We start from the raw sequence: 25,751 nt of genomic DNA, 5'->3' as shown, positions 1-25,751 counted from the left end.
TTCTGTTAGTGTCAATACCTGAAATAAGAAAGAGGCCGGACAAGTTACAAAGCCGGACGATCTCGCGGGTCCCCGGTACGTAGCCCCCTCCTCGACTCGAGTTGTCCGCTCGGGTACACAAGTCTAGAACATATACCCAGGTTATAAACCTAGTATAACGAAACCTCATGTCGGATCCCTAGTAGGAACGCTTATTTGCATCATGTTGCATTTGACGTAGGGGACTCAACACAGGGGTTGGGTCCGTCTAGGACAGGCAACCTGAAATGAAAAGACCATCCTGCTGCATCCCGTTTGTTGGCGCATTTATTTGCTTCAGATCTGCGTGCTGACCGGTTTCTAAAAAAAAATTCAAAAAAGGGAAAGAAAAAAATAGCAGCGTAGGGAGATAATTACTTATTTTGGAAAAGATAAAACCAATGTCCAAGTAGTGTCAAAACCTCACCGGAATTTTCTAAAAAAAAAGAAAACAAAATGAAAACAAAATTTGTCTTTTAGTTTGATTTATATATAAAAAAAACATATAAAAAAAATTCCTTTTAATCACTTTCAAAATCCAAAAACGGGTATTTATTTAAAAGTAAAAAAAGGGGAAAAAAATTCAAAACTCAAAAAAAAATATATTGTTCCATTTGTAGTATCTCTTTAAAAGATTTTCGAAATTTAAAAAAAAAGGTGAAAAGAAGTTTAAAATTCATAAATATTTCCTTAAAAAAATATATATATAAAAAAAATCTAGAAAAATACTTTTTCTCCTTTCCTTTAAAAGATTGTAGTCAGAAGGGGTTTAGTTTATTTTACTCTATGCCTGATCGGCCCGAACTACGCGGGTTTGATTCTCACCGGATGTGAGATACGTAGGCAACCCTCATCGGGTCCAACCCCTTTTTTGCTAAAATAGCCAAAAACAAACAAATAAATAAATAAATAAAAAAAAACATGTCAAAATTTTAATTTTGTCATGAATAAGTCGGGTGATGCTGTTTTGTCAAAAATAGCCGAATGTTCCCGAAAGGGACGCCGAAGGGCTGCCTTTGCATAAACAGCCACTTTTCGGGTAATGTTTAAGATTTGGTCTAGTGGACCCCCACAGCCTTAAAAATCTTCGTCCCCGAGGCGTTGAAAGGCCGTGTTTGCAATGTTGAGTTTTCTATTTTTGAAAAATGATAAAAAGAGTCATAAATAAGTCGGGTGATGCTGTTTTTGTCAAAATAGCCGAATGTTCCCGAAAGGGACGCCGGAAGGCCGACTTTGTATAAACAGCCACCTTGGGTCATTTTTTTAGGGATTTTGGTCCAGTTGACCCACACAACCTTAAAAATCTTCGTCCCCGAGGCGCTGAAGGGCCGTGTTTGCAACACTAGGTTATTATTGTAATTTGAAAAAAAATAAAAAATAAAGAGTCAGCGGTCATGTGAATACCGTTTGAATTTTTAGTCGAAAATAAGCCGAGCCAGCTTCGGCCGCGTCTTAAACCGTTCTTGCCGAAATAGCCTTAGAGTATCTTTCAGTTGTCGAAAGGCTATTTTCGTAAAAGAACGGACAAGTTTGTAAAGTGTCATAAAATAATCCTCCCCGGCCTCAAAATTCATGTGAGATTTGGAAGGGGCCACATTTGCAAAAATAGCCGTTTGGTTGCATTTGTCAAACGGGGAAAGGAAGCTGGCCGTTTGTTTTGGAGTTTGTAAATCTTTTGATTAGAATATGCAGGTTGTTTGATTTTCAAGTTTGTAGGTCATCTTTAAACCTTTGAAACCCAGTTTGTTTTAATATGAAAATTGAAAAAAAATGTTTATTATTGTTTATCTGTTATTGGTCCGAACTACGCAAGGTCTGATTCATGCGGGGTCATGATGCGTAGGCAATCTCCATAAGATTCGACCACAACAAAAAAGCAAAAAAAAAAAGAATGGAAAGAAAAAGAAAAAGAAGAAAAATGAAAAAAAAATGAAAAAGAAAAAGAAAAAAAGATGTTGTTAATAATGAGGACCGACTGAGTCCATTCTAACCTGTTTTGCTTTGAATCACAAAGAAAGTTAGGTGGTTGATTTGTGGTAAGCCGGAAATACAAGACCCAGAAGCACACTTTGCGGGGATCAAGCCTGATAACAGAAACACTCGAATCCTATTGGGACTTGTTGACTAAGGTTGATAATATTGAAGTTGGCAATGGTCTGGACAATACTGATGCGAAGCTCAGTGGCTGAGATGCCAGTTTTGATAAAATGGGAGGACGCTCCGTTCCTTGGTTAGCAAGAGAGAAGCTTTTGGTGGCTTATTTTGTTGTCATTTCTGTTGATCGGATTATTCTTAGGGTTGTAATCCGGATATTGTCTTGCGTCAAACTTTCTTATCTTTCCATTTCGTCATAGCGGCCTGTTTAAGTTTTGTCCAGTTTGTTTTAGGATTTTATTCTGGTTTGTTTTGTTTGTCTTGTTATTCAAACCATTTCACCGGTAATCTAATGCAAAATCCGGTCTTTTATTATTTCCAGTGTTTAGTCCTTTTATCATTTTATTCAACGCCGATTTTAGTGACATGACATGCGCACACAGTTTGGGCCTAATCTTAAAAGTTAATCATAAAACCCTGGGAAGGTGATCAAAGCATTTAAAGGAAATAAGAACATTTTGAGATTATTTGGAGCCCAAGTCATGTGGAACTGGGGCAAGTAAAACATAAAGAAAACCGTTAAATGCAAGGTTTGCCAAATTGACATGAAGGTCGTTCATGATAATGCGAGTGAGAGTGTTGCCCAACGGTGCTTTAGAGATGACAAATGTCGAATATAATTGTCAAGACCAGCACCATCGGAAGAGGCTACAAATCTTTGTTTAGTTGTGTTGTTTGCACTGGGCATGTTTTGAAGACTGGAATGACGAAGACATTTTGTTCTTTTACCTAAACACTTTATCCTTCGTTAACCCCTTTTTGAGCCTTATTGTTTTTCTTTCGTACCCCTCGTTCGGAATCAGTAGCAACGACTAGAAAACGCAAGCATGGCAGGTAAACAAGAGAAACAAAAAAGAGAAAGAAAAGAAAACAGTAAAACGACAAAAGAAAAATGAAAAAGAGAAAAGAAAAGAAAAATGATAACAAAAAAAAAACAAAGGAAAGTCAAATGAAAAAAGTGGAATTGGGAACTACGTTCGACCTGATTCCTCAAAGAGGATACGTAGGCGCCTTACGGCTCGGTCATGGTGTAATAAAAATTAAAATATATATATATATATATATATATATATATATATATATATATAATCCCCAAGCAAGAAACTGGGGCAAAGGTTGCGCTTGTGGTGAGCAAATATGGTTCCGAAGGTTGTAATTTTGAACCTCAAATTGATTTGTTTTTGAGCCTTTGATACCCTTTCTTTCTAGCCCTATCCAAAAAACTCACATTACGGTCCAAAGAAAGACCTTCTGATCAGTTTTCAAAAGATACCAAGTCAGACAAATGAGAGTCTTACCGGTGAACATAACACTCTGTTCCACAATATAAAGGACTCTAATCTCCAGCAGAGAGAGTCATACCGGCAACACTCCAAATCTCCAGCTGGAAAGTGATACAAATGAGAGAGTCTTATTGGTGAAAATCTTTACGAACACCATAAGGCGATGCGAGCTGAGAAAAAACCAAAATGAGAGAGGCTTGATAGTGAAAACCCTTCGGACACTACGAGTCGAATAAGATGGGGAATTGTCAAGGGAAGGTCTTAAAAGACGATTGACGGCGGAGGATAGGCCACATATGCATGTCATGACCATTAGAGTCGGTATCTGCGTTTGATAGGTTTTTATTTATAGTTTCTTTTGTTAAAGAGTCATCTTTTTCCTTTGTCTTTTATTCCGTTCCTTTTTATCTTTCCCCTTTCATAGAAAAATACCCCAGTAGAGTCTGTTTGGTCAGAACAAGTGAGAATTGACTTCAAAATATGCCATCAGCTTTACAATTATGCAAGATGAGATCTGGTTAGTACATCCAAGTGGTATATTCAGCAAGGAACAAGCGCGAGGCCAGTGTCAAGAAAGATATCCCGGCAAAAGGGAATTGACAAAAAGATTGACGAATGTCAAGAGGGATATCCTTGCCAAAACCAAAGGTTATAAACCTCAAGGCCAAGGCCCGTGAACAAAGCAAGGAGAGCAGTAAGCATGATTTGGGAAATTCATACTAGACTAAAAGGTCGGGGAAATGCAAGTTTCCGAGCTATGCCACAAAAGAAGAGGGATATCCCCAGCAGAAAGGGATTATCCCCAACAAATAATATCATCCCCAACAAGTTGTGGAACGCAGAGCAAGGAAGGAGAAAGGGAAAGCCAACCCCAGCAGGAGTATCACAACCAACCATCGCGTTTTAAACTAACAAATTTTGTTTGATTTGAAACAGGTAAAGGAAATGGCATTGATGACAGAAATGCATGCCATAAGAGAGACTGTCAAACTGGGACAGAAAATTTTCCTTTCATTTAGAAAATTTTCTGGAAGTCAGGTACCCAGTCGAGGAAGAATAAAGATAACACCAGTCTCAAGGGAAGTGGTCTTTGAACCAGTGTTGCCCCAACATAATAAGTTTCAATGAAGGAAGTTGTTCCCCAGCAGACAGAACAAAGGGATGACACTTGCGCTCAGAAAAGCAAAAGGCCAGTATCATTCCCAACAACCTTCCGAAGAGTGAAGCACTAGTTCTGAAGGAGTCAGAATTCCCCAACAGTGTTATCCTCGATAGTGTTATCCCCAGCCGATAACATTTTATCCCCCAACAGGTAAGTAAATAATTCACCAACAGTGTTATCCCCAGCAGTTTCGAGGAGTCCAACACAAGTTTGGTAAAAATCGGTATCCTCAGCGGTTCCTTTCGGGGAAAGGCAAAACGAGTCTTAAGGGAGGTAGTCTTCGAAGGAAGAAGCTATGCAAAAAAAAAAAAAAAAAAAAAAGGGAATTGCAAAGGTAAGTTTCTCAAACCTTTGATCATTACATTTTCCTCCTAGGATAAAAGTCCTAGTCTGATGAAATTTTCTACTGAGATATCAAATCTTAGTCCGATGAATCTTTCTCCAAAGCTCGAAAGGAGCTTGATTTATTTTTAAAAAAATATTAGAGTTGAAGTCAGGAGCCCGCCTGGAGAATGAAGGCGTTAAAATTTAAGAAATTGTTGAAATTAGGAGCCCCCTGAAGAGAGGAAAGGCGTTTATTTTTCAAAGTTGTTGTTGAAATCAGGAGCCCGCATGTAGAACGGAGGTTGTTAAATTTTAAGTTGAAGAAGTCAGGAGCCCGCCTGAAGAGAGGAAAGACGTTTTATTTTTAAAAGTTTTTGAAATCTCGCCAGCCTAAAGAAAGGAATGTCATTTTATTTTCAAAATTATTGTTGAAGTCAGGAGCCCGCCTGAAGAGAGGAAAGACGTTTTATTTTTAAAAAAGTTGTTGAAATCTCGCCAGCCTAAAGAAAGGAATGACATTTTATTTTCAAAATTGTTGTTAAAGTCAGGAGCCCGCCTGAAGAGAGGAAAGGCGTTTTATTTTTAAAAAAGTTATTGAAATCTCGCCAGCCTAAAGAAGGAATGACATTTTATTTTCAAAGTTGTTGTTGAAGTCAGGAGCCCGCCTGAAGAGAGGAATTACATTTTATTTTCAAAGTTGTTGATGAAGTCAGGAGCCCGCCTGAAGAGAGGAATGTCGAATTTATTTTCGAAGTTGTTGGTTGAAGTTAGGCGCCCACCTGGATAACAAGGGAATACATTTCTGTTTTTCATTTCGTGTTCTAGGTCGCCCACCAGTATAATGCGGGCATACATTTCAGTTTTTCATTTCTAGGTCGCCCACCAGTATAATGCGGGTATGCATTTCTGTTTTCATTTCATTTCTAGGTCGCCCACCAGTATAATGCGGGTATGCATTTCTGTTTTTCATTTCGTGTTCTAGGTCGCCCACCAGTATAATGCGGGCATACATTTCAGTTTTTCATTTCTAGGTCGCCCACCAGTATAATGCGGGTATGCATCTGTGTTTTCATTTCATTTCTAGGTCGCCCACCAGTATAATGCGAGTATACATTTCTGTTTTTCATTTCATGTCCTAGGCGCCCACCAGTATAATGCGGGAATACATTTCTGTCTTTTCATTTCATGTCCTCGGTCGCCCACCAGTATAATGCGGGCATACCTTTCAGTTTTTCATTTCATGTCCTAGGCGCCCACCAGTATAATGCGGGAATACATTTCTGTCTTTTCATTTCATGTCCTCGGTCGCCCACCAGTATAATGCGGGCATACCTTTCAGTTTTTTTCATTTCATGTTCTAGGTCGCCCACCAGTATAATGCGGGTATACATTTCTGTCTTTTCATTTCATGTTCTAGGTCGCCCACCAGTATAATGCGGGAATACATTTCTGTCTTTTCATTTCATGTTCTAGGTCACCCACCAGTATAATGTGGGAATACATTTCTGTCTTTTCATTTCTGTTCTAGGTCGCCCACCAGTATAATGCGGGCATATATTTCTGCCTTTTCATTTCATGTTCTAGGTCGCCCACCAGTATAATGCGGGTATACATTTCTGTCTTTTCATTTCATGTTCTAGGTCGCCCACCAGTATAATGCGAGAATACATTTCTGTCTTTTCATTTCATGTTCTAGGTCGCCCACCAGTATAATGCGGGAATACATTTCTGTCTTTTCATTTCTGTTCTAGGTCGCCCACCAGTATAATGCGGGCATACATTTCATATTTTTGCATTCAGGCGCCCACCTGTATAACGAGAGGAATACTTTTGAGTCTTATACTTCAGATTTTGAAATCAGTAACCCCACCGGAAGGCAGAAGGTTACAACAGGAATCCCCAGCAGGAAACAATAAAAATCCCCAGCACCGGGAAGCAGAAGGTTGGAACAAGAGGTCCCAACACAAACTCAAGTGCATGTGTCAAAAGGAAGAAAAGACGCGTCTTGAAAGAAGAGGCTGGTGAACATTAAATCATGCCCAGCATAACAAATCTGATGAAGAAAGCTGTATCCCCAGAGGAACCACCGAAAAGCTTAATGAAGAAAGCCATATCCCTAGCGGACCGAACAAAATGATGAAAACTGGTATTCAGAAAAGCAAAGGGCCAGTGTCATCCCCAAATTCACGGAAGAAAAGCACCGGAAGAAACGCAAGCCGACAAGAAAGCAAGGCAACAAGAACAAGTTGCAGTCTAGCCTAGCTTCTTGTTTTCTTTTAAGCACGGTGAAACAAGGAGATCGGTAAGCAGTGGTAATAGCATGCAACAGCAGTAACCTTGCAGTCCCACGGTAGTCCCAGCTACCAAAACTTCCCGAACTACATTGACCTGATTCCTGTTTAGCCCAGGATATGTAGGAAACCTCTGAAGCAAAGGTTCGGTCAAATCTTTTCAAAAAAAAAAATGCTTCATACGGAGTACTCGGATGGGCAAAAATCGCTCACTTTATCTTTGCATGAAAACCCTTCGTGTCTTCGGGCAAAGAGGGGCAGCTGTAAGCACGTGATTTTTGCCTTATGAAAGAATTACTCCCAAAAAATTCAAAAAAAAAATGATTTTTCCTTGGTGTGCAATTTTTGAATTTTTGTGGTATTTTTGTGTAATTATTTGTATATTTGTCTGTGCATGTTTATTTGTTAAATTATTAAAAATACAAAAATATGTCGCATTTTGTATGTAGGATTTAATTCTACAATTGTTAGTAATTAAGTTTGTTTTACAAAAAAATGAAAATCACAAAAAAAAAAATAGGCATCTTTTGCATTTTTAGCATTTAATGTCCAATTGGACAATTTCATGCTTAATTATTACTTAATTGTGTGTTAATTGTTATTGAGAATTAATTTGCGCTTTTATAAATTAATTTAGTTCTATATGATAGTTTATGGATTTTTAGAATTTAGTTTTAGAAAAATAAAAGAAGAAAAGAGAGCAAAAAAATAAAGAAAATCGGAATTGGACCTCTTCTTCAAATTCAAGCCACAAGCCCAAAAAATACCCAATCTTCCCAAACGACCCATTCCATTTCGAACTGGGTCGACCCATTACCAACAACCCAACTCCCCCTCTTCATTTTTTATTTTTTTCAATTTTTTTTTACCAAAAACAAAACTCAAAAAAACCCTAAACTAAACTACCCGCCCCCCACCCTCTCTTCTTCTTCTCCAAAAATCCCAAACACCCCATCCATGGCTGCCCTTTCCCCCTCACGCCTCACTCACACACACACACCACTAAGAAGCCCATCTTCTCCATGTCGAGCTCAAAAGCTCGTCCATGGCTGCGTCTTCGTCGTCGACCCGTCGCCATGGCCATAACGCCATGTTTGCTGCTTCTTCTGCTGCCCGCTACGTCCAGCTCGAACACCCAAACCACCACCTTACGACCAGCAGTCCACCATCGTCATCCTCCTGCTCCAACGACCACCCACTTCACCTTCTTGTAGAGATGCTAACTTTGTGTTCAGATCTTCCAAGAACCCATCGTCTTCTTCATCCTCGTCGTCGTCCACAACGCAGCGTTGTAGCTGCTGCTTCATCTTCTTCTTCGTCTTCATCGTCAACCATCCTATAGCAGCCTACCGTCCAACGCCTGTTGCTCCAGCAGCAACCAATGACCCCGCTACTTCACCTTTTTCGGCGTTACGTCCAAAACGACCATGGTTGCCCTCGTCCAGTAGCGTCGCTGCTGCTGTATCCACAGTGGCGTCGTCGTTCGTTCGAGCTTTGGTTGGGTTCGTCGAAACAGTTCATACACAGTCGTTGTTCATCGTTTCGATCCGGTTAGTGGATTTTTTAAGTTTCATTTTGTCCATATTTTTGTTTGATATTTTTTCGGATCCAAAATCGATAAATGTTCAATTCTTGTTTTGTTTGTTCATCGTTGAAATAATTTTCTAGTTTGTTCATATGTTTTGTTGATTTAATTTTCAGATTCAAATGGAACTTTGATTAATTAGTTTTTCAGTTTATTTCATGTGCTTTTATTTTGTATTTTTGTAGAAGAAATTGTTAGTTTAATTTTAATATTGTTAGATTTAGTTTAAATCATTTGAATCCGTCATGTTTGTTATTTAATATGGATCTAATGCATGTTTATTCTTTGTTTGAAGTTCATCCAGTAATTTAATGTGAGTTTATGTTTTGGTTTTTGATTTGTTGATTTAGTTTGAATCATGTATTGTGTTGTTAATATTGTTGTTTCCTTGCTCATCAATTTTTGGTCTAAGTTAACCAGGATTGGTTCCCAATATGGTTAATTTATGCACATTAATTTGATGTTGTTCAATTTGTGTTCATGTGATTTGTTGTTGAATTGGTTCAGAAATCGTGTTCATGTGATTTGTTGTTCGAATTTGTGTAGAAATTGATCATATTGGCTATATTTTGGTTGAGTTTGATTAATTGATTGGTTATAGCTGATGGGGGTAGTTTGGTAAATTGCAGTACGTTCAGGGGGTAAAATGGTAATTGCAATAAGGTCGGAGGGGTAGTTTAGGAATTGTACATTTTGTAATTCTTTATGTTAAGCATGGGGGACAAAATGTAATGGGGTGTGGGTGATATAATTGTTTATGTTAGGCATGAGGGAGAAGAGGTAATGGGTTGGGGTTTGATATATTTATTTAATGTAGTGGGGGACAAAACATTAGGTAGTGGATTTAAAAGGGGGATGAGTGGGAAGATAATGAGTTTGGTAGTAGAAAGTGGTTGATTTATTAATTGATTAAAGGGTTTTGGGATGGGATATAAATAAGAAAACTTGATCAGATTTTGGGGGAGAGTTTTTAGACGGACAGATAGAGAGATGGGGAGAATAAGAAAAAGAACGGACAGAGAAGAATAGAGAGAATAAGAGGGAGAAGAAAAAGAAAATTTTAAGAGAGAGGAAATTCCGAAAAATACTAAGACTTTAGAAAATAAAAAGAAAAACATTCTGGAAATTCAAAAGAAGAATAGTATACACCTGATATACAATCCAAATATTCTGATATACGGATTCAGAAATTAAGGGTTAAACACTAACTAGTCTTTCAAAATCTGAAAAGATTCCCTTTGCTTCTGTCCGTTGATTGTTGTTGGTGTTTCTGGATTTTTGTCTTGATTTTAAAATCTGCCACTAAGTTTCTCGTTGCTGGTTGTTACTGGTTGTTGGGGTTGCTGTTGTTGTATGCTACTGAGTTTTTGCTGATCTCACTTTTCTTTTGCTTCCAATATCAGGTACACAACTGACACGCTGATTATTGTAAACTGAAACAGGAAGCATGAATACGAAAAATGAAGAATTGAAGTTCTAAATTTATTTTAAATTATATTCTGAATTTTATTTGTATATATAAATTATTTAGCTTACAAAAATCAGAATCATGTAGCTATTTAATATATATATATATATATATATATATATATATATATAGCTATTTAATATATATATAGTGGAACATCTGACGATAACTTAACGGATGAACTATCTATATATATTGCCTAAAAATAAATAAATGGTGTAGTAACTCCGTCTAAGTTAAAAATCAAACGAATAGACCATTTCGGAACTTGTAAGAATATTGTTTAGTTAAATAATATTGGTTAATTCCAGCATGTAATTGGTTTAGGATTAAAATTAGATTGCTAAGTTTTTTTTTAATTTGACAAACTGAGAACATGCCTAGTATAATGTAACTAGTTAGTAATACGTGAATAAGACGACCCCGGTTTAGTTTTATGCCATACACGTTGGGCCTGAGCCCGCATTGGCAACAGACCGCCCTGCTTACATCATTTTCAGAATTTATGAATCATATCCGAAACTCAACTATAACAACTCAAGCATGTAAATAAATTAAGACCTTTTCTCTTTCATTTTGTAGAGACAATTTTAATAGAAAAATGTAGGCACTTTAGGATTATCCTGTTAAAATAAATGAGATGAGCCTCGCCCAATAAACTGCACAAATTGTGGGGCCCTCGATAAATGTTTAATTAAAATTACTTAGACTTCAGGATGAGCCGTTTAGCAAAATTCCACGGCCTTACCCAGAAATAATAATACGATAATTGCTTCAGGTGCGCATTTTAATAATCTTACCTTCTTAAATTCGGGTGCGCATTTATGTGACCCAAATCCAAATCTCAACGGAGTCGGAATGTATTAACAACCACGGGCGCATTGATTGTGACGTGGTTCGAAATGCATTTTCACGACGTTGTAATTCCATAAAAAATAAATAATAATAAAAACGGTTTAAATCTAATAAAAGCACACAAGTTATAACATGTATTTAAAATCAGATATTTAGCCATTATAACAATTTAAGCGACCGTGCTAGAACCACGGGATCCGGGGGTGCCTAACACCTTCCCTCGGGTCAACAGAATTCCTTACTTAGAATTTCTGGTTCGCAGACTTCATTTGGAAAGTCGAACATTTTCCTCGAATTGGGATTCAAGATAAACCGGTGACTTGGGCACCAAAAACCAAACCTTTCCCAAGTGGCGACTCTGAATTAAATAAATAATCTCATTTCGAATATTGTCACTTAAATTGGAAAAAACTCCCTCACGCATTCAACCCTTCGGGGCGGGCACGCAAAAAGGAGGTGTGACAACTGTGTATACACTGGAAAAACGAATTGCAATCTGATATCCTCTTCAGTAAGAATTCAACATCGGCTATACATTGCATTCCTTTCTCTCAGAATTTTCATCCGACTTCTAAGTTTTCCTCCCTTGTTCTGCATTGTTTTAAAACTACAAACAAAGCAACTGTAAGTGTGATTTGCTGCCGAACTTTGCGTTCGCTGAAATACTGGGGTTTGAAGTACCGCTACACCAGTGTGTAATTCGTTCTATCCTGGGAGGAAATAATCCATAACCTTGGGTACTAGGAGGGAATTAAATTCCTTAAGGAAACACTGTGAATTCAGTTGGCTCGAATTAATTTTTGTTTCAGTTATATCATTTATATTTACGTATGTTACTGCTATAGGTAGCTGATAAAAAGGATACTATATATCTAAGAGTGGAAAAGTTAAAACTTGATCTTCCATCATTCCATATTTATACCAGATAAGAAGTACTATACAGGAATAACAACAACAAGCTTAAGGAATTTAATAATTTTAATTTCTGTATTTGTGTTACTTTTATTATTTTGGAAACTTAAAACCTTTGTGGTTTTATGTACTCCCATTTGGAGAGTAACGCCTTCATGGCGTTTTGTTGGAGATTAAAATCTACATGATTTTTCACTCCAGTTTTAAACGTTTATTAATCGTTTGTTTGTGTCATTTTTACAGTAAAAATGGCGAATGACGGAAATCAAGCTGTTCCGATGATGACTGCCAATGCATCGACAAGTCGAACTCCGGCATTGGCACTGGCAGAGAAACTCGGGAAATTTTCCGGGATAGATTTCAAGCGTTGGCAGCAAAAGATGTTCTTCTACTTGACTACGTTATGTCTACAGAAGTTCATCAAGGAAGATGTTCCTGATCTTCCAGATGAAACTCCAGAGAATGATAGCTTTCTCGTGATTGAGGCGTGGAAGCATTCTGACTTCTTGTGCAGGAATTATATTCTTAGCGGACTGGAGGATAATCTGTATAATGTATACAGTGGCGTGGAGACGTCAAAAGAATTGTGGAATGCGCTTGAAAAGAAATACAAAACTGAAGATGCTGGGATGAAGAAATTCGTCGCTGCAAAATTTTTGGACTACAAAATGGTAGATAGCAAGTCTGTTATTACCCAAGTCCAAGAGTTACAAGTGATTATTCATGATCTACTTGCTGAAGGTATATTTCAAATGAATGCTAATGTTGAAAGTAAAATTTTTAGTAATTTTACTAACGGAATTTTCATTGAAGGTCTTGTCATCAATGAGGCATTCCAAGTAGCAGCAATAATTGAGAAGTTGCCTCCATTGTGGAAGGACTTTAAAAATTATTTGAAACACAAACGAAAGGAGATGTCCCTTGAAGATCTCATTGTTCGATTGAGAATCGAAGAGGACAATAAAGCTGCTGAAAGGAGAGGCCGTGGAAATTCAACAATAATGGGAGCAAATATTGTTGAAGATAACAAAAAGAGAAAGAAGGCTTCTGGTCCGAAATACAACCCAAGCAAGAAGCGGTTCAGTGGAAACTGCTACAACTGTGGGAAAACCGGACACAAATCTACGGAGTGTCGTGCTCGGAAGAAAGACAAGCAAAGGGGTCAAGCAAACATGGTAGAAAAGCATGATGATGTTGATGACTTGTGCGCCATGCTTTCTGAATGCAACCTGGTAGGAAACCCAAAGGAGTGGTGGATTGATTCTGGAGCCACTCGCCATGTTTGTGCTGTGAGGGAAGCATTTTCTACATATGCTTCTGCTGGACCCGAAGAGACGCTCTCTATGGGAAATGCTGCTACAGCAAAAATTGAAGGATACGGTAAGATATTTCTCAAGATGACTTCTGGCAAGGTCATGACTTTGAACAACGTCCTTCATGTTCCCGAGATTAGGAAGAACTTAGTCTCTACTGGACTTCTTGTAAAGCACGGTTTCAAGTGCGTTTTTGTATCTGACAAGGTAGTGATTAGTAAGAATGAAATGTTTGTAGGAAAAGGTTACCTTACTGAGGGCCTTTTCAAGCTGAATGTAATAGTTGTTGAAACTAATAATAAAACTTCAGCTTCTTCTTACTTACTTGAGTCAAATGATTTATGGCATGTACGTTTGGGTCATGTCAATTATAAAACCTTGCGAAAAATGATTAACTTGGAAGTATTGCCTAAGTTTGAATGCAAAAAATTAAAATGTTAAATATGTGTGGAATCTAAGTATGTTAAACATCCTTATAAGTCGGTTGAAAGGAATTCAAATCCTTTAGACTTAATTCACATAGATATTTGTGACATGAAGTCAATACCATCTCGCGGTGGAAAGAAGTATTTCATAACTTGTATTGACAATAGTACTCGATATTGCTATGTTTACTTACTTAATAGTAAAGATGAAGCAATAGACGCATTCAAGGAAAACAAAAATAAAGTTGAAACGCAACTTAACAAGAAAATCAAAATGATAAGAAGTGATTGGGGTGGTGAATATGAATCTCCTTTTGAACAAATATGTTTAGAATATGGAATTATTCATCAAACAACAGCCCCTTACATGCCTCAATCCAATGGGATTGCGGAAAGAAAGAATCGTTCATTAAAGGAGATGATGAACGCATTGTTGATAAGTTCTGGTTTGCCACATAACTTGTGGGGGGAAGCCGTTCTTACGGCCAACCGAATACTAAATCGAGTACCCCATAGGAAAACACAATCCATTCCATATGAAAAATGGAAAGGAAGGAAGCCCAACTTGAATTATTTTAAAGTGTGGGGGTGTTTGGAAAAAGTGCAAGTTCCTAAACCTAAAAGGGTAAAAATAGGACCGAAAACAGTTGATTGTGTTTTCATAGGATATGCGACTAATAGTAAAGCATATCGATTTCTGGTTCATAAATCAGAAAATCCCGACATTCATAATAATACGGTTATAGAATCAAATAATGCTGAGTTCTTTGAAAATATATATCCGTATAAAAAGGAATGCGAGTCGATTGGTGAAGGATCTAAACGACCTCGGGAAGAAACAAAAGAAAGTACATTTAATCAGGGGGATCCAAGACGTAGTAAACGTCAAAGAACGTCTACTTCGTTTGGACCAGATTTTGTGACTTTCTTATTGGAAAATGAGCCTCGAACATTTAAAGAAGCTATGTCTTCTTCGGAATCATTGTTCTGGAAAGAGGCAGTCAATAGTGAAATAGAATCCATATTGAACAACCATACATGGGAATTGGTTGATCTTCCTCCTGGAAATAAACCTTTGGGTTCTAAATGGATTTTTAAGAGAAAAATGAAAGATGATGGCACTATTGATAAATTCAAGGCAAGACTTGTTGTCAAAGGGTATAGACAACGAGAAGGTCTTGACTACTTTGATACATACTCCCCAGTTACAAGGATTACGTCCATACGGATGTTAGTAGCATTAGCTGCAGTGTATGGTCTTGAAATTCATCAAATGGATGTTAAAACGGCCTTCTTAAATGGAGAGTTGGAGGAAGAAATTTACATGGAACAACCTGAAGGGTTTGTGGTTCCAGGTAAAGAAAATAAGGTATGTAGACTTGTTAAGTCCCTTTACGGACTAAAACAAGCACCCAAACAATGACATGCGAAATTTGACCAAACAATGTTGTCAAATGGTTTTAAGATAAATGAATGTGATAAATGTGTGTACATTAAAAATGTTCCAAATCACATAGTCATTGTTTGCCTATATGTGGATGATATGCTAATAATGAGTAATAACATTGCCAACATAAATGCTACTAAGCGTATGCTAACTAGCAAGTTTGATATGAAGGACTTGGGAATTGCGGATTTAATTCTGGGGATTAAGATCCAAAAGACTCCTCAAGGTCTGGCATTGTCACAATCTCATTATATTAAGACAGTACTTGAAAAATTCATGCACTTGGACTTTAAAGTTTCAAAGACTCCAATTGACGTAAATCTTGCACTAGCAAAGAATAAAGGCCAAAGCATATCACAATTGGATTATGATCATGTGTTGGGATGCTTAATGTACATCATGATTTGTACACGACCAGATATAGCTTGTGCTATAAGTAAACTAAGTCGATACACGAGCAATCCAGGCCAATCTCACTGGATGGCAATGAAACGAGTTTTGGGATACTTAGAACATACCCAAAACTTTGATTTGCACTACAGTAAATATCCTGCGGTGATTGAAGGATATTGTGATGCAAATTGGATCACCGGTTCAACTGATTCGAAGTCCACAAGTGGATATGTATTCACTATTGGTGGAGGAGCGGTATCTTGGAAGTCGTCCAAACAAACATGTATTGCCCGCTCTACAATGGAGGCTGAGTTCATAGCCTTAGATAAAGCCGGTGAAGAAGCTGAATGGCTCCGGAATTTCTTGGAAGATATTCCATTTTGGCCCAAACCGTTGGCACCAATATGCATACACTGTGATAGCCAAGCGGCAATTGGAAGGGCTGGGAGCGTTATGTATAACGGTAAATCTCGTCATATACGACGAAGACATAAAACCGTTAGGCAACTTCTCTCTAGAGGAATTATCACGATTGACTATGTAAAGTCAAGTGATAATGTGTCGGATCCACTTACAAAAGGCCTAACTAGAGAGGTAGTTGAGAAATCATCGAGGGAAATGGGACTATGGCCGAGAACAAGTCATTGTGGCGGTAACTCTACCTAGAAGACTGGAGATCCCAAGATCTAGGTTCAAGGAGATCAAACAAAGTCATTAATGACGGTTTAACATTGTCAACAAATTTTTTTAGTCCATTCTCGTGATGAGACAATGTTCAGTACCAAGGATAAAGCATTAAGGCTTTTTAATGATTTCTAAATTTGATACAGGGTATATCAAATAGTGTATCTACGGGATGACACGTTTAGGAATCACCTATGTAAGTGTGAAGTGTTAGCCGCTTCAAGGAGAATTTTGCAAGGCCAATTCTCTACGCACTTATGAAACCAGGCAGTGTTCATGGCTGAAACGAACACAACAATGAGAACCAAAGACGGTTAAGGGATTGATTGTGTGACTTATGGTTGTCTAGGTATACACTAAAGTTCGACGGTTCAAAGATATCAAATCTACCGATTGACCGAGTATATCCGACATAAGTTCACTACGGAAAGTTCAAAGGGAAACCTACTTATCCAGATGCAATTAATTCTTGCTTGCAAATCACACAAGTTTTTCATGCATACTTCCGTGATATAGTCATTTCCCATTCATGTGGGGGATTGTTGAGTTTTTGTTTAAGATGAAATAGTCTTAAAATGAGAGTGAATGGGAAATGGGATTTGGATTTGGATTTGGATTTGATCAAACGATCGATCGATTGATTAATTATTTGGACCAAATTTATTTGTTAATAGTGAATATTAACGTGATATAATCCGTGTTTGTAACGGATGTTTTCCAATCCGTGTATTGTTTGCACCAAGAAAGCAACAAGTTGCCTAGTGCACCTCCCACCATGGCCAAGTGCTCCTCCCACCAAGCAAGTGTTCATTCCACCATGTAAGTGCTTCCTCCATGATATCCTAATGCTTGTTCCACCATGGAGGGGGCAGATTTCTCTCACATGACTGCTATAAATAGAGCAAAAGTTGTAGAGAAATAAGAACACACCAGAAAAAAACACTCGAAACACTCAGTATACAATTGATATACACTCTGTATATAATTGATATACACTTGTATACACTCAAACTACACTCTGTATACACTGTGTATACACTGGAAAAACGAATTGCAATCTGATATCCTCTTCAGTAAGATTTCAACATCGGCTATACATTGCATTCCTTCCTCTTAGAATTTTCATTTGACTTCTGAGTTCTCCTCCCTTGTTCTGCATTATTTTAAAACTACAAACAAAACAACTGTAAGTGTGATTTGCTGCCGAACTTTGCGTTCGCTGAAATACTGAGGTTTGAAGTACCGCTACATCAGTGTGTAATTCGTTCTATCCTGAGAGGAAATAATCCATAACCTTGGGTACTAGGAGGGGATTAAATTCCTTAAGGAAACACTGTGAATTCAGTGGGCTCGAATTAATTTTTGTTTCACTTATATCATTTATATTTACGTATGTTACTGCTGTAGATAGCTGATAAAGAGGATAATATACATCTAGGAGTGGAAAAGTTAAAACTTGATCTTCCATCATTCCATATTTATACCAGATAAGAAGTACTATACAGGAAAAACAACAAGAAGTAACATCCTCTACCATTTTGTTAGCATTTCCAGCCTCTGCAATGAGACCAAATAGAGTCCTCAGGCAGTCCTTCCTATTCTCCTCGCGATGTTCAACTCTGAGGAAAAAGAAACATTTTATTCCCGGTAAGCTTCACAAACTTCAAATGCGTGTATAAAGGAGCACCAATAAGCAGCAGTCAAATAATTCCTAACTAATTGTTTCAACAGGTAGTTAAATAATAAAACTCAGTTAGAAGCTAAGCCTAAACATACAGTAACAGCAACCCCGTAACAAGATCAGACACTAGTAATTTAGATGACCCACAATGTGACCTTACCTTTCACTAGTTATTGTAAGCTCGTCTCTCCCAGGATGGTAGCGGTTTCCAACCAACTCTCTTAAGCGACCAAATTGATGCTTTGACAGACCCAACTCTTTCACCGTAACAGCCAATTTGACTTTCCTGTTTTTTGGATGCCATGCATCACCACCAGGAGCAAAGACCACCCTTGTTTGCCATCTAACAACCGGCCCTTCACCTGGCGGGTCATCCAAATTCTTGTTCTTATCTGGCAACATATTCTCATCAAACTGTGGAGCATCCTTCTCCATCAGTTTTGCGCGCTCCACGACCACCCCATCCTCAAACTCCTTGAACAATGCATAGCCTTCTTCAGGAGTAATCTCACCTTTTTCAACCCTTTCACCTATCTCATCAAACTTAACCTCCACATTCTTCTTAATTTCGTCTGGGTAAAATAAAACATCCAATGAGTCAAGGAATCCAAATACAAAATAGATTGGGATGTCAAATAGATCGCCAAAAACTGACTCTACACTCTGTAAAAGACAAGTTCAGGTATTGTCCTAAAGAGAAAACATTACGTGCAACTGAAATATAATAAAGGTTATAACTTCATACGAGCTATCAAAAAATTAGCAAGCAAGGATATATACAACTGACTGAAGAGTTAAAGAATTTTGTTATGCAGGTAACATGTAATTTGCTCAATCAAGAAATTTTAATTTACTTTTTCATTGTTTCTACCACAACTCTTTGAGTTTTAACCATTCTTTTCTTAACTACACCAATTTCATAAGCCTAAAGGGAAAGGAATTAGAAAACGAAAATTTATTTAACTATCAAACTCGTTGTGGAAATCATACCCTGTGCCCATCAAAGTTCCGGCATTATCAGTAGGATAGCTGAATTGGAGCATAGATATTATTTTTAATTGTTAACTGGAGCAAAGAAATTATGCACCTGCCTAATCTGAAAAACTTTTCAAGAAGTCATAAGAGCATTCAGAAGTAGTACGAGGTAGCCTCTTTTATCATATCATCCCACTTTCTATCATCCATGTTGAAGAATTGATCAGATGCCATTCTCCTTTTCACTAAATCCGTTGTGTTATACAAATCTTCAATCTCTTCATCAGTGGAGTGAGCGTCCTCGAAATCCGATTCAATCTCTTGGTCATTTACATCATCCAGGGTTTCATTTGAAGCTCCTCCATTAACTCATCATCTGTGTGCTCATGCTTTCTCGTCAATTTCCTCTTTAAAATTGCTTCAAGAATTGACGGAAGCGCCTCTTCATTGCCTTTGTTGAAGTACTCCTCAATCCGCGTCTTCAACTCTACAGCAGATATAACAAACGAGATTACTTAATATGAAAACAAAGATACCGATTTAAATTTAAAATATATAATCCCCGATCTTATACAACAAAGTACTCCTAAAGGAATATCCATTGGACAGAACGCCATGAAAGTTGAAAAACAACTCTTTTTTTTCTGGGACATTGCAATTGGAATAACAAACATAGAGACGATAATAAACTAAAACCCAGAATTCTATCCTTTAAACTGTCTCCAATATCTTATTGTCAGCAATCAGAATCAATTATTTTCTTTTTTTCAATAACAGCAGCTTACGCATCTCAACTATTCCACCAAGTACCTATTACCTCCCACCAACACTTATCGGGTAACTAATCATCAATCCTAGCAAGAGAGATCCATTAAATTACTGATTAACCAGAAAAATCACTCTTTTTACAAAAATTAATCAGCAAAATCGCTAAATAATGCAGTTTCCTAGTATACTACATAGGGGTGTACATAAGTCGGGTTGGTTCGGATTTTACAATTACCAAACCAAACCAATTGTGTCGGATTATTAAATCTAAAGACCAAACCAAACCAATAAAACTCGGGTTTTTCACTCTCGTTTTTTCTTGGGTTTTCTCGGGTTTTCGGGTTATTCGGGTTTTTTCGGAGGGTTTTTCCGGTAAAATCTTCGTAAAAAAAACTTATAAATTATGCTCAAAATATTTCTTTAGTCCTAGCAAGATACAAATATATAAAATATTTTTCAAGAAAATAATACAAAATATGAGATATGTCATGGCATTATCCTAAAATATTCAACAATATAACAAAGACAATAAAATTATATAATATAAATATTGCTAATTAAAAAGCCATAATAAACATAAACATAATCTAAGAGTACTAAGTCATGCTAAAATAAGTATATTAATAAGGGAGTATTAAATACATGACTAAACACTAAAGAAAAAATAAAAATAGGTAATGCATTTTTATCTAAATTATTGCAAAACAAAAAATAGATATTCAATACATTCCCCTTCGTAGTATTAAATTAAATATCTTTTGTTAGCATTAATATTGATTTAATTTTGGTTTGGGCTTTTGTTAGCACTATTTAATTTACTAATGTTAATGGTTATAAAACTTATTGGAACATTCAAAAGTTCTAAGTCCAACCTTGAAATAATACCTCAAAAAATAAAATTATGAAATCTTTTAAGAAATATTTATAAATTACATCACAATAAGTATATTTATATATTACATATATCTAAAATTTCTATATATGTAATGTCGGGTTGGTTTGGTTTCGGTTTGACTTTCTTTAGTTAAAACCAAACCAAACCAATTATGGTCGGGGTATTTTCCGACACCAAACCAAATCAAACCAACCCATAGTCGGGGTTTTTTTCTCGGTTTGACTCGGATTATCGAATTGGTACGGTTTGTCGGTTTGCTTTGTACACCCCTAATACTACATGCATCATAGACCAAAAACTAATTTCGTCCATACTTTTTTCAGCGAGGAAATTAACCCCACAACCCCATTTTCTCACATTTCAAAAATTACCGTTGTCCAACGTCTTACAGTAACCTTATCATGGTTGCTACTCTCTATGCAATGTGTTCTGCTTTTTTCACTCTACAACTCATGACACACTACATGGCATTAACAGACATGTATGTCTGGGCTCAATGTGTAATTTCCTATTCTGAATTTGTATGCTAGGCTGTCAGCAAACAATCAATGCACGCAAGATTGAATTAGGTTGATAAGTCGCCCGATAAGAGCTAAACCAATACCAATCCACCCGATATTTTATCGGGTGGCTAGCGAATTACTACATTTAAAAGTCAATAACCGATAAGCCAAACCGTTAAGAGTAAATAACCGCCCAATTCGCCTGATAAGCATCCCTAAATATTGCAGTGTTGTAGTTAAGATAGTTAGCAGAGTGTGATGCTTGACTATAGTTATGTAATGGTTTACTTTGGTGATTAATACAATTCAAAAAAAAATTGGCATTTATTTATGTCACGACCCAAAAATCCATCCGAAGGAGTCGTGATGGTACCTAGTCTCTAAACTAGGTAAGCCTAACATTAACTGAGATAACATTTATATTTGCTAACTTTAATTTAAATAACTCTTAACAATTTACAATTCCCAAAACCGGTGGTACAAGTCACAAGCATTTCTAAGAGTAATTATACAAAATAAATACATCACTGCTCCGAAACAAAAGGAACAAATGAAAATAGGTACAATTGAAGGTGACTCCGAGGCCTGTGAACGCTATAGCAGGTTTACCTTGAGTCTCCACTGCAACGACCCGCATAGCTACTACCGATCAAATACCTGGATCTGTACACAAAAATGTACAGAAGTATAGTATGAGCACACCACGGTAGTGCCCAGTAAGTATCAAGACTAACCTCAGTGGGGTAGTGACGAGGAACAGTCCAGACACCTACTGGTCAAATAAATTGAACATGATTTGATAATAAACTATCAACCTAGAAATGACATAGTAATATCAACAGCAGGGAAAGAACAAACTACAATCAGTAGAAACAATAAAGAGAAACACGGGTGAAAACGAAAGATAACCAAATAAATTAACACCAACATAGCTAGAACACAGACAAGTAAAAATGTACTCAAACAAGGAAGGCGATGCCAGCTCAATAAATCATATCATTTTCGATGCACAATTTTCAGCCATTTCAAACTCGATGTCTCATATCATAACCTCAATTACCAAACTTTTAGCACAATCTGGCACCTTGTGCCCACATATTTCTATCTCACTTTACACAACAACGTTATCATATTACTCAGTTCATAGGGTCCATAACTAAGATGTTCAAGGAGTCTGATTTACATAACATAAAGTAGAGTACAACTTCTAAACCAATTAGGAACTCATCAAGAAAAGATGAAGTTATTTCTAGAAATCATTTGAATAGAGAAAGTACCATTTCAATTAAAGTACAACATCGAATAAATTATTACCTTTAACAAGGAATTTAATAAATTAACTTAGTAGAAATTCTATTTTAAGTAAAATACAACCTCAGACGGTTTAAGAAAATTTAATTGAGTAACTAAATGAATTGAAGATGAAACAATTATTGAAATTTTAAAGTATTGAAAAATAAGTACATAAATACGCCGAAGTGTTGAAAACACTATGGGGTTCATTCACAAAGGATCACAACGGTAAATGAATCTCAACAGTTAAAACACTTGAATTGGTAACAACAAATAAGCATAGCAAACAGAAAATGCACGTCATCATCCTTCGTGCTTTTACTCTCGTTCTCACCATAAGAATCAATATTCACTTTTATTATTTCTTGTTGCAGGTGTGCAACCCGATCCCATTTCAAATATTACCGTGGTAGCGTGTCACCGATCCCATTTTATATATCACCGTGGCGGCGTGCCACCCGATCCCATTTCATATATCTTGTTGCAGGCGTGCAACCCGATCCCATTTCATATATCTTGCTGCAGGCGTGCAACCCGATCCCATTTCATATATCTTGCTGCAGGCGTTCAACCATCTCCCATTTCATGTATCTTGTTGCAGGCGTGCAACCCTCTCCCATTTCATATATCTTGTTGCAGGCGTGCAACTCGCTCCTATTTCATATATCTTGTTGCAAGCATGCAACCCGCTCCCATTTCAAATATTACTGTGGCGACGTGCCACCCGATCCCATTTACAAATCAACATCAATCATAAAATAATCACGGCAAGGGAACAAGAGTATAACAACAACATCCCGACAAGGGAGACAAGATCGTAAACAACAACATCCCGGCAAAGGAACAATAGTATAACAACAATATCATAGCAAGGGAAACAATATCATAAGCAATAACATCCGGGCAAGGGAACAATAGTATAACAACAATATCCCGGTAAGGAAAACAATATCATAAGCAATAACGTCCCGGCAAGGGAATCAGCAAGTACATAATAATGGTCACAGAAAAATCAAGAAGCACGATAACCTCAACAAAACAACAAATCATAATAAGTACGTGATAATTACACCGATAACAACAACAATTAGACATGTAATATATTTGCACGTAGTCATAGAGGAACTCACAATCAAGAAATATCAAAACAATAAGGAAGGCAATCACTTCAATTAAGGCAATTAAGGGTCAAGGTAACACGTAAGAATTAGAGGAAAGCTAGCAACGTCATATGGAGCATATAGAGGCAATTTAAGCAATTAGGAAACCCAATCATAACAGGATACATTCCACATAAGGACCTAAGAACCCTAGAGGCAAATTTCCCACAAATAAGTCCGAGCACACACTCGTCACCTCGCATGCATGGACTGCAATTAGCATAGAAGACTCAATTCCTAAGGGGAAGTCCCCTACACAAGGTTAGACAAGATACTTACCTCAAAAACGACAAACCGATACTCTAAAATGCACTTCTCGAGTGAAAAGACCTCTGGACGGCTCATATCTAACCAAAAACGACTTGAATGCATCTAACAATGTAATAGAAAATAATTCGAATTAACAAAACTATGATTCCTATACAATTTGCAAAAAGTCAACAAAAGTCAACTCCCCAGGCCCGCACCTCGGATCCCGGCAAAATTTACAAAAACCGAATACTCATTCCGATATGAGTTCATCTATAAATAAATTATCTAATTCCGATACCATTTGGTCATTCAAATCATCATTTTACATTTTTGAAAGATTTCACAATTTTCTCCAAAATTTCCTTTAGATTCTCATGAATTTGATGTTAAATCTATGATATAATCATAAAATATAGTTGGAAATTGATTAGAGACATTTACCCAATGATTTGGAGAAGTTTGGGTCTTTGAAAAATCGCCTATGGAGGTTTAGGGTTTGAGAAAATTGAAAAATGGGTGAAAATCCCGTCAAAAATCTCACTTAACAGGCCTCAGATGTCGCATTTACGATCCAGGGTTCGCAATTACGAACCCTTGCAAATTGCGAACAAAGCAGGGATGACAGAAGTCACATTTGCGAATTGGGCATCGCAAATGCAATGAAAAAGTTCGCATTTGCGAACACACCAGAAACCATCAATTTTTCCGACACAAAAATGAGCATAACTTTCTCATACGATATCCAAATTTGATGATTCTTTTTCCTATGGCTCCGTAATTTTGATACGGATCTAATGGTTCAAACAAAACTGAATTTGGATCTCATTTGCTCAATATGATATCATTTTTCTTGAAGAAACGACGATGAAACATCCAAAAACAAGCGCAGCATAGCCTAAACCCATCCGAAACTCACCCAAACCCTCGGGGCTCCAAACCAAACATACACACAAGTCTAAAAATATCATAAGGACTTATTCGTATGATCAAATCATGAAAATAACATAAAAAACTATGAATTTAACCTCAAAACTCATGATTTTCTAACTTTCCAACCGGACGTCCAAATCACGTCAAATCAATTCCGATTCTCACCAAATTTCACAGATAGGACTTAAATATCATAACAAACTTGTATAAGGCTCCAGAATCAAAATACAGCCCCCATACCAACGCGTTCAAAAATTAATTAATTTATTTATTTTCTTTAAAAACCACCACAACAATTTTCTTCAAAAATTGTTTTCTAAGTATAGGGACCTCAGAATTCAATTCCGGGCATACGTCCAAGTGCCATATTTTACCGCAGACCTCCCGGGATCGTCGGAATACAGATACGGGTCCGTTTACCAAAAATATTGACCAAAGTCTACAAAAAACCAAATGTTAACACTAAAAATTACTATATTTTTCATATTTTCACATAAAAGCTTTCTGGTTTCACGCCCGAACTATGCACGTAAGTCGATACACATAATATGGAGCTCCTCGTGATCTCAAACTGCCGAACCGGACGCAATTGTTCAAACGATCAATTGGGTCGTTACAATTTAAGATGAGATATACTAGTAGGGTCTTCAAACTTAGTTTCCTGAGATGCTTCTTTTCCAAGTCGTTGAAGCAGTTCTGTTCTGTCTTCACTTTCTTTATTCATTCATCTCGAAAGAACTCAGTACTTAATCCAATATTTGTTGTGTGAAGCTACAGTTTAATGTTCACGTTCAATCATTAGCACTTTCTTTTTGTATCTCGATTTGTTTGTTTGGTGGTGGTGGTGGTGGTGGTGGTTGGGCGGGGGAACCATGGTGCGATGTAGCTGAATCATTTTAAGCAAGCAGGAGTCATGATTCTATTTTCTTTTCAAAACGTTGAGGATAAGGTGTTTCCTTTTTTAGTTTATCCTGATAAAT

At 37.1% G+C, this 25,751-nt stretch overlaps 1 protein-coding gene across 1 annotated transcript; it reads right to left on the bottom strand.

The window, feature by feature from the left end:
* Window positions 1–10,173: 10,173 nt before the first annotated feature.
* On the bottom strand, window positions 10,174–25,495 carry LOC104216143 (uncharacterized). The gene is made up of 6 exons (XM_070170256.1): window positions 25,408–25,495; window positions 19,304–19,457; window positions 18,960–19,024; window positions 18,156–18,567; window positions 17,818–17,933; window positions 10,174–10,250 (listed from the first exon to the last, which is right to left on the bottom strand). The coding sequence occupies exons 1-6, from the start codon at window positions 25,493–25,495 to the stop codon at window positions 10,174–10,176; spliced, it is 912 nt and encodes a 303-aa protein (XP_070026357.1).
* Between the last annotated feature and the right edge of the window lie 256 nt (window positions 25,496–25,751).

Source organism: Nicotiana sylvestris, chromosome 3 (genome assembly GCF_000393655.2).
Source record: "Nicotiana sylvestris chromosome 3, ASM39365v2, whole genome shotgun sequence".
Taxonomy (NCBI): Eukaryota; Viridiplantae; Streptophyta; class Magnoliopsida; order Solanales; family Solanaceae; genus Nicotiana; species Nicotiana sylvestris.
This window is presented reverse-complemented; position numbering and strand designations above follow the sequence as displayed.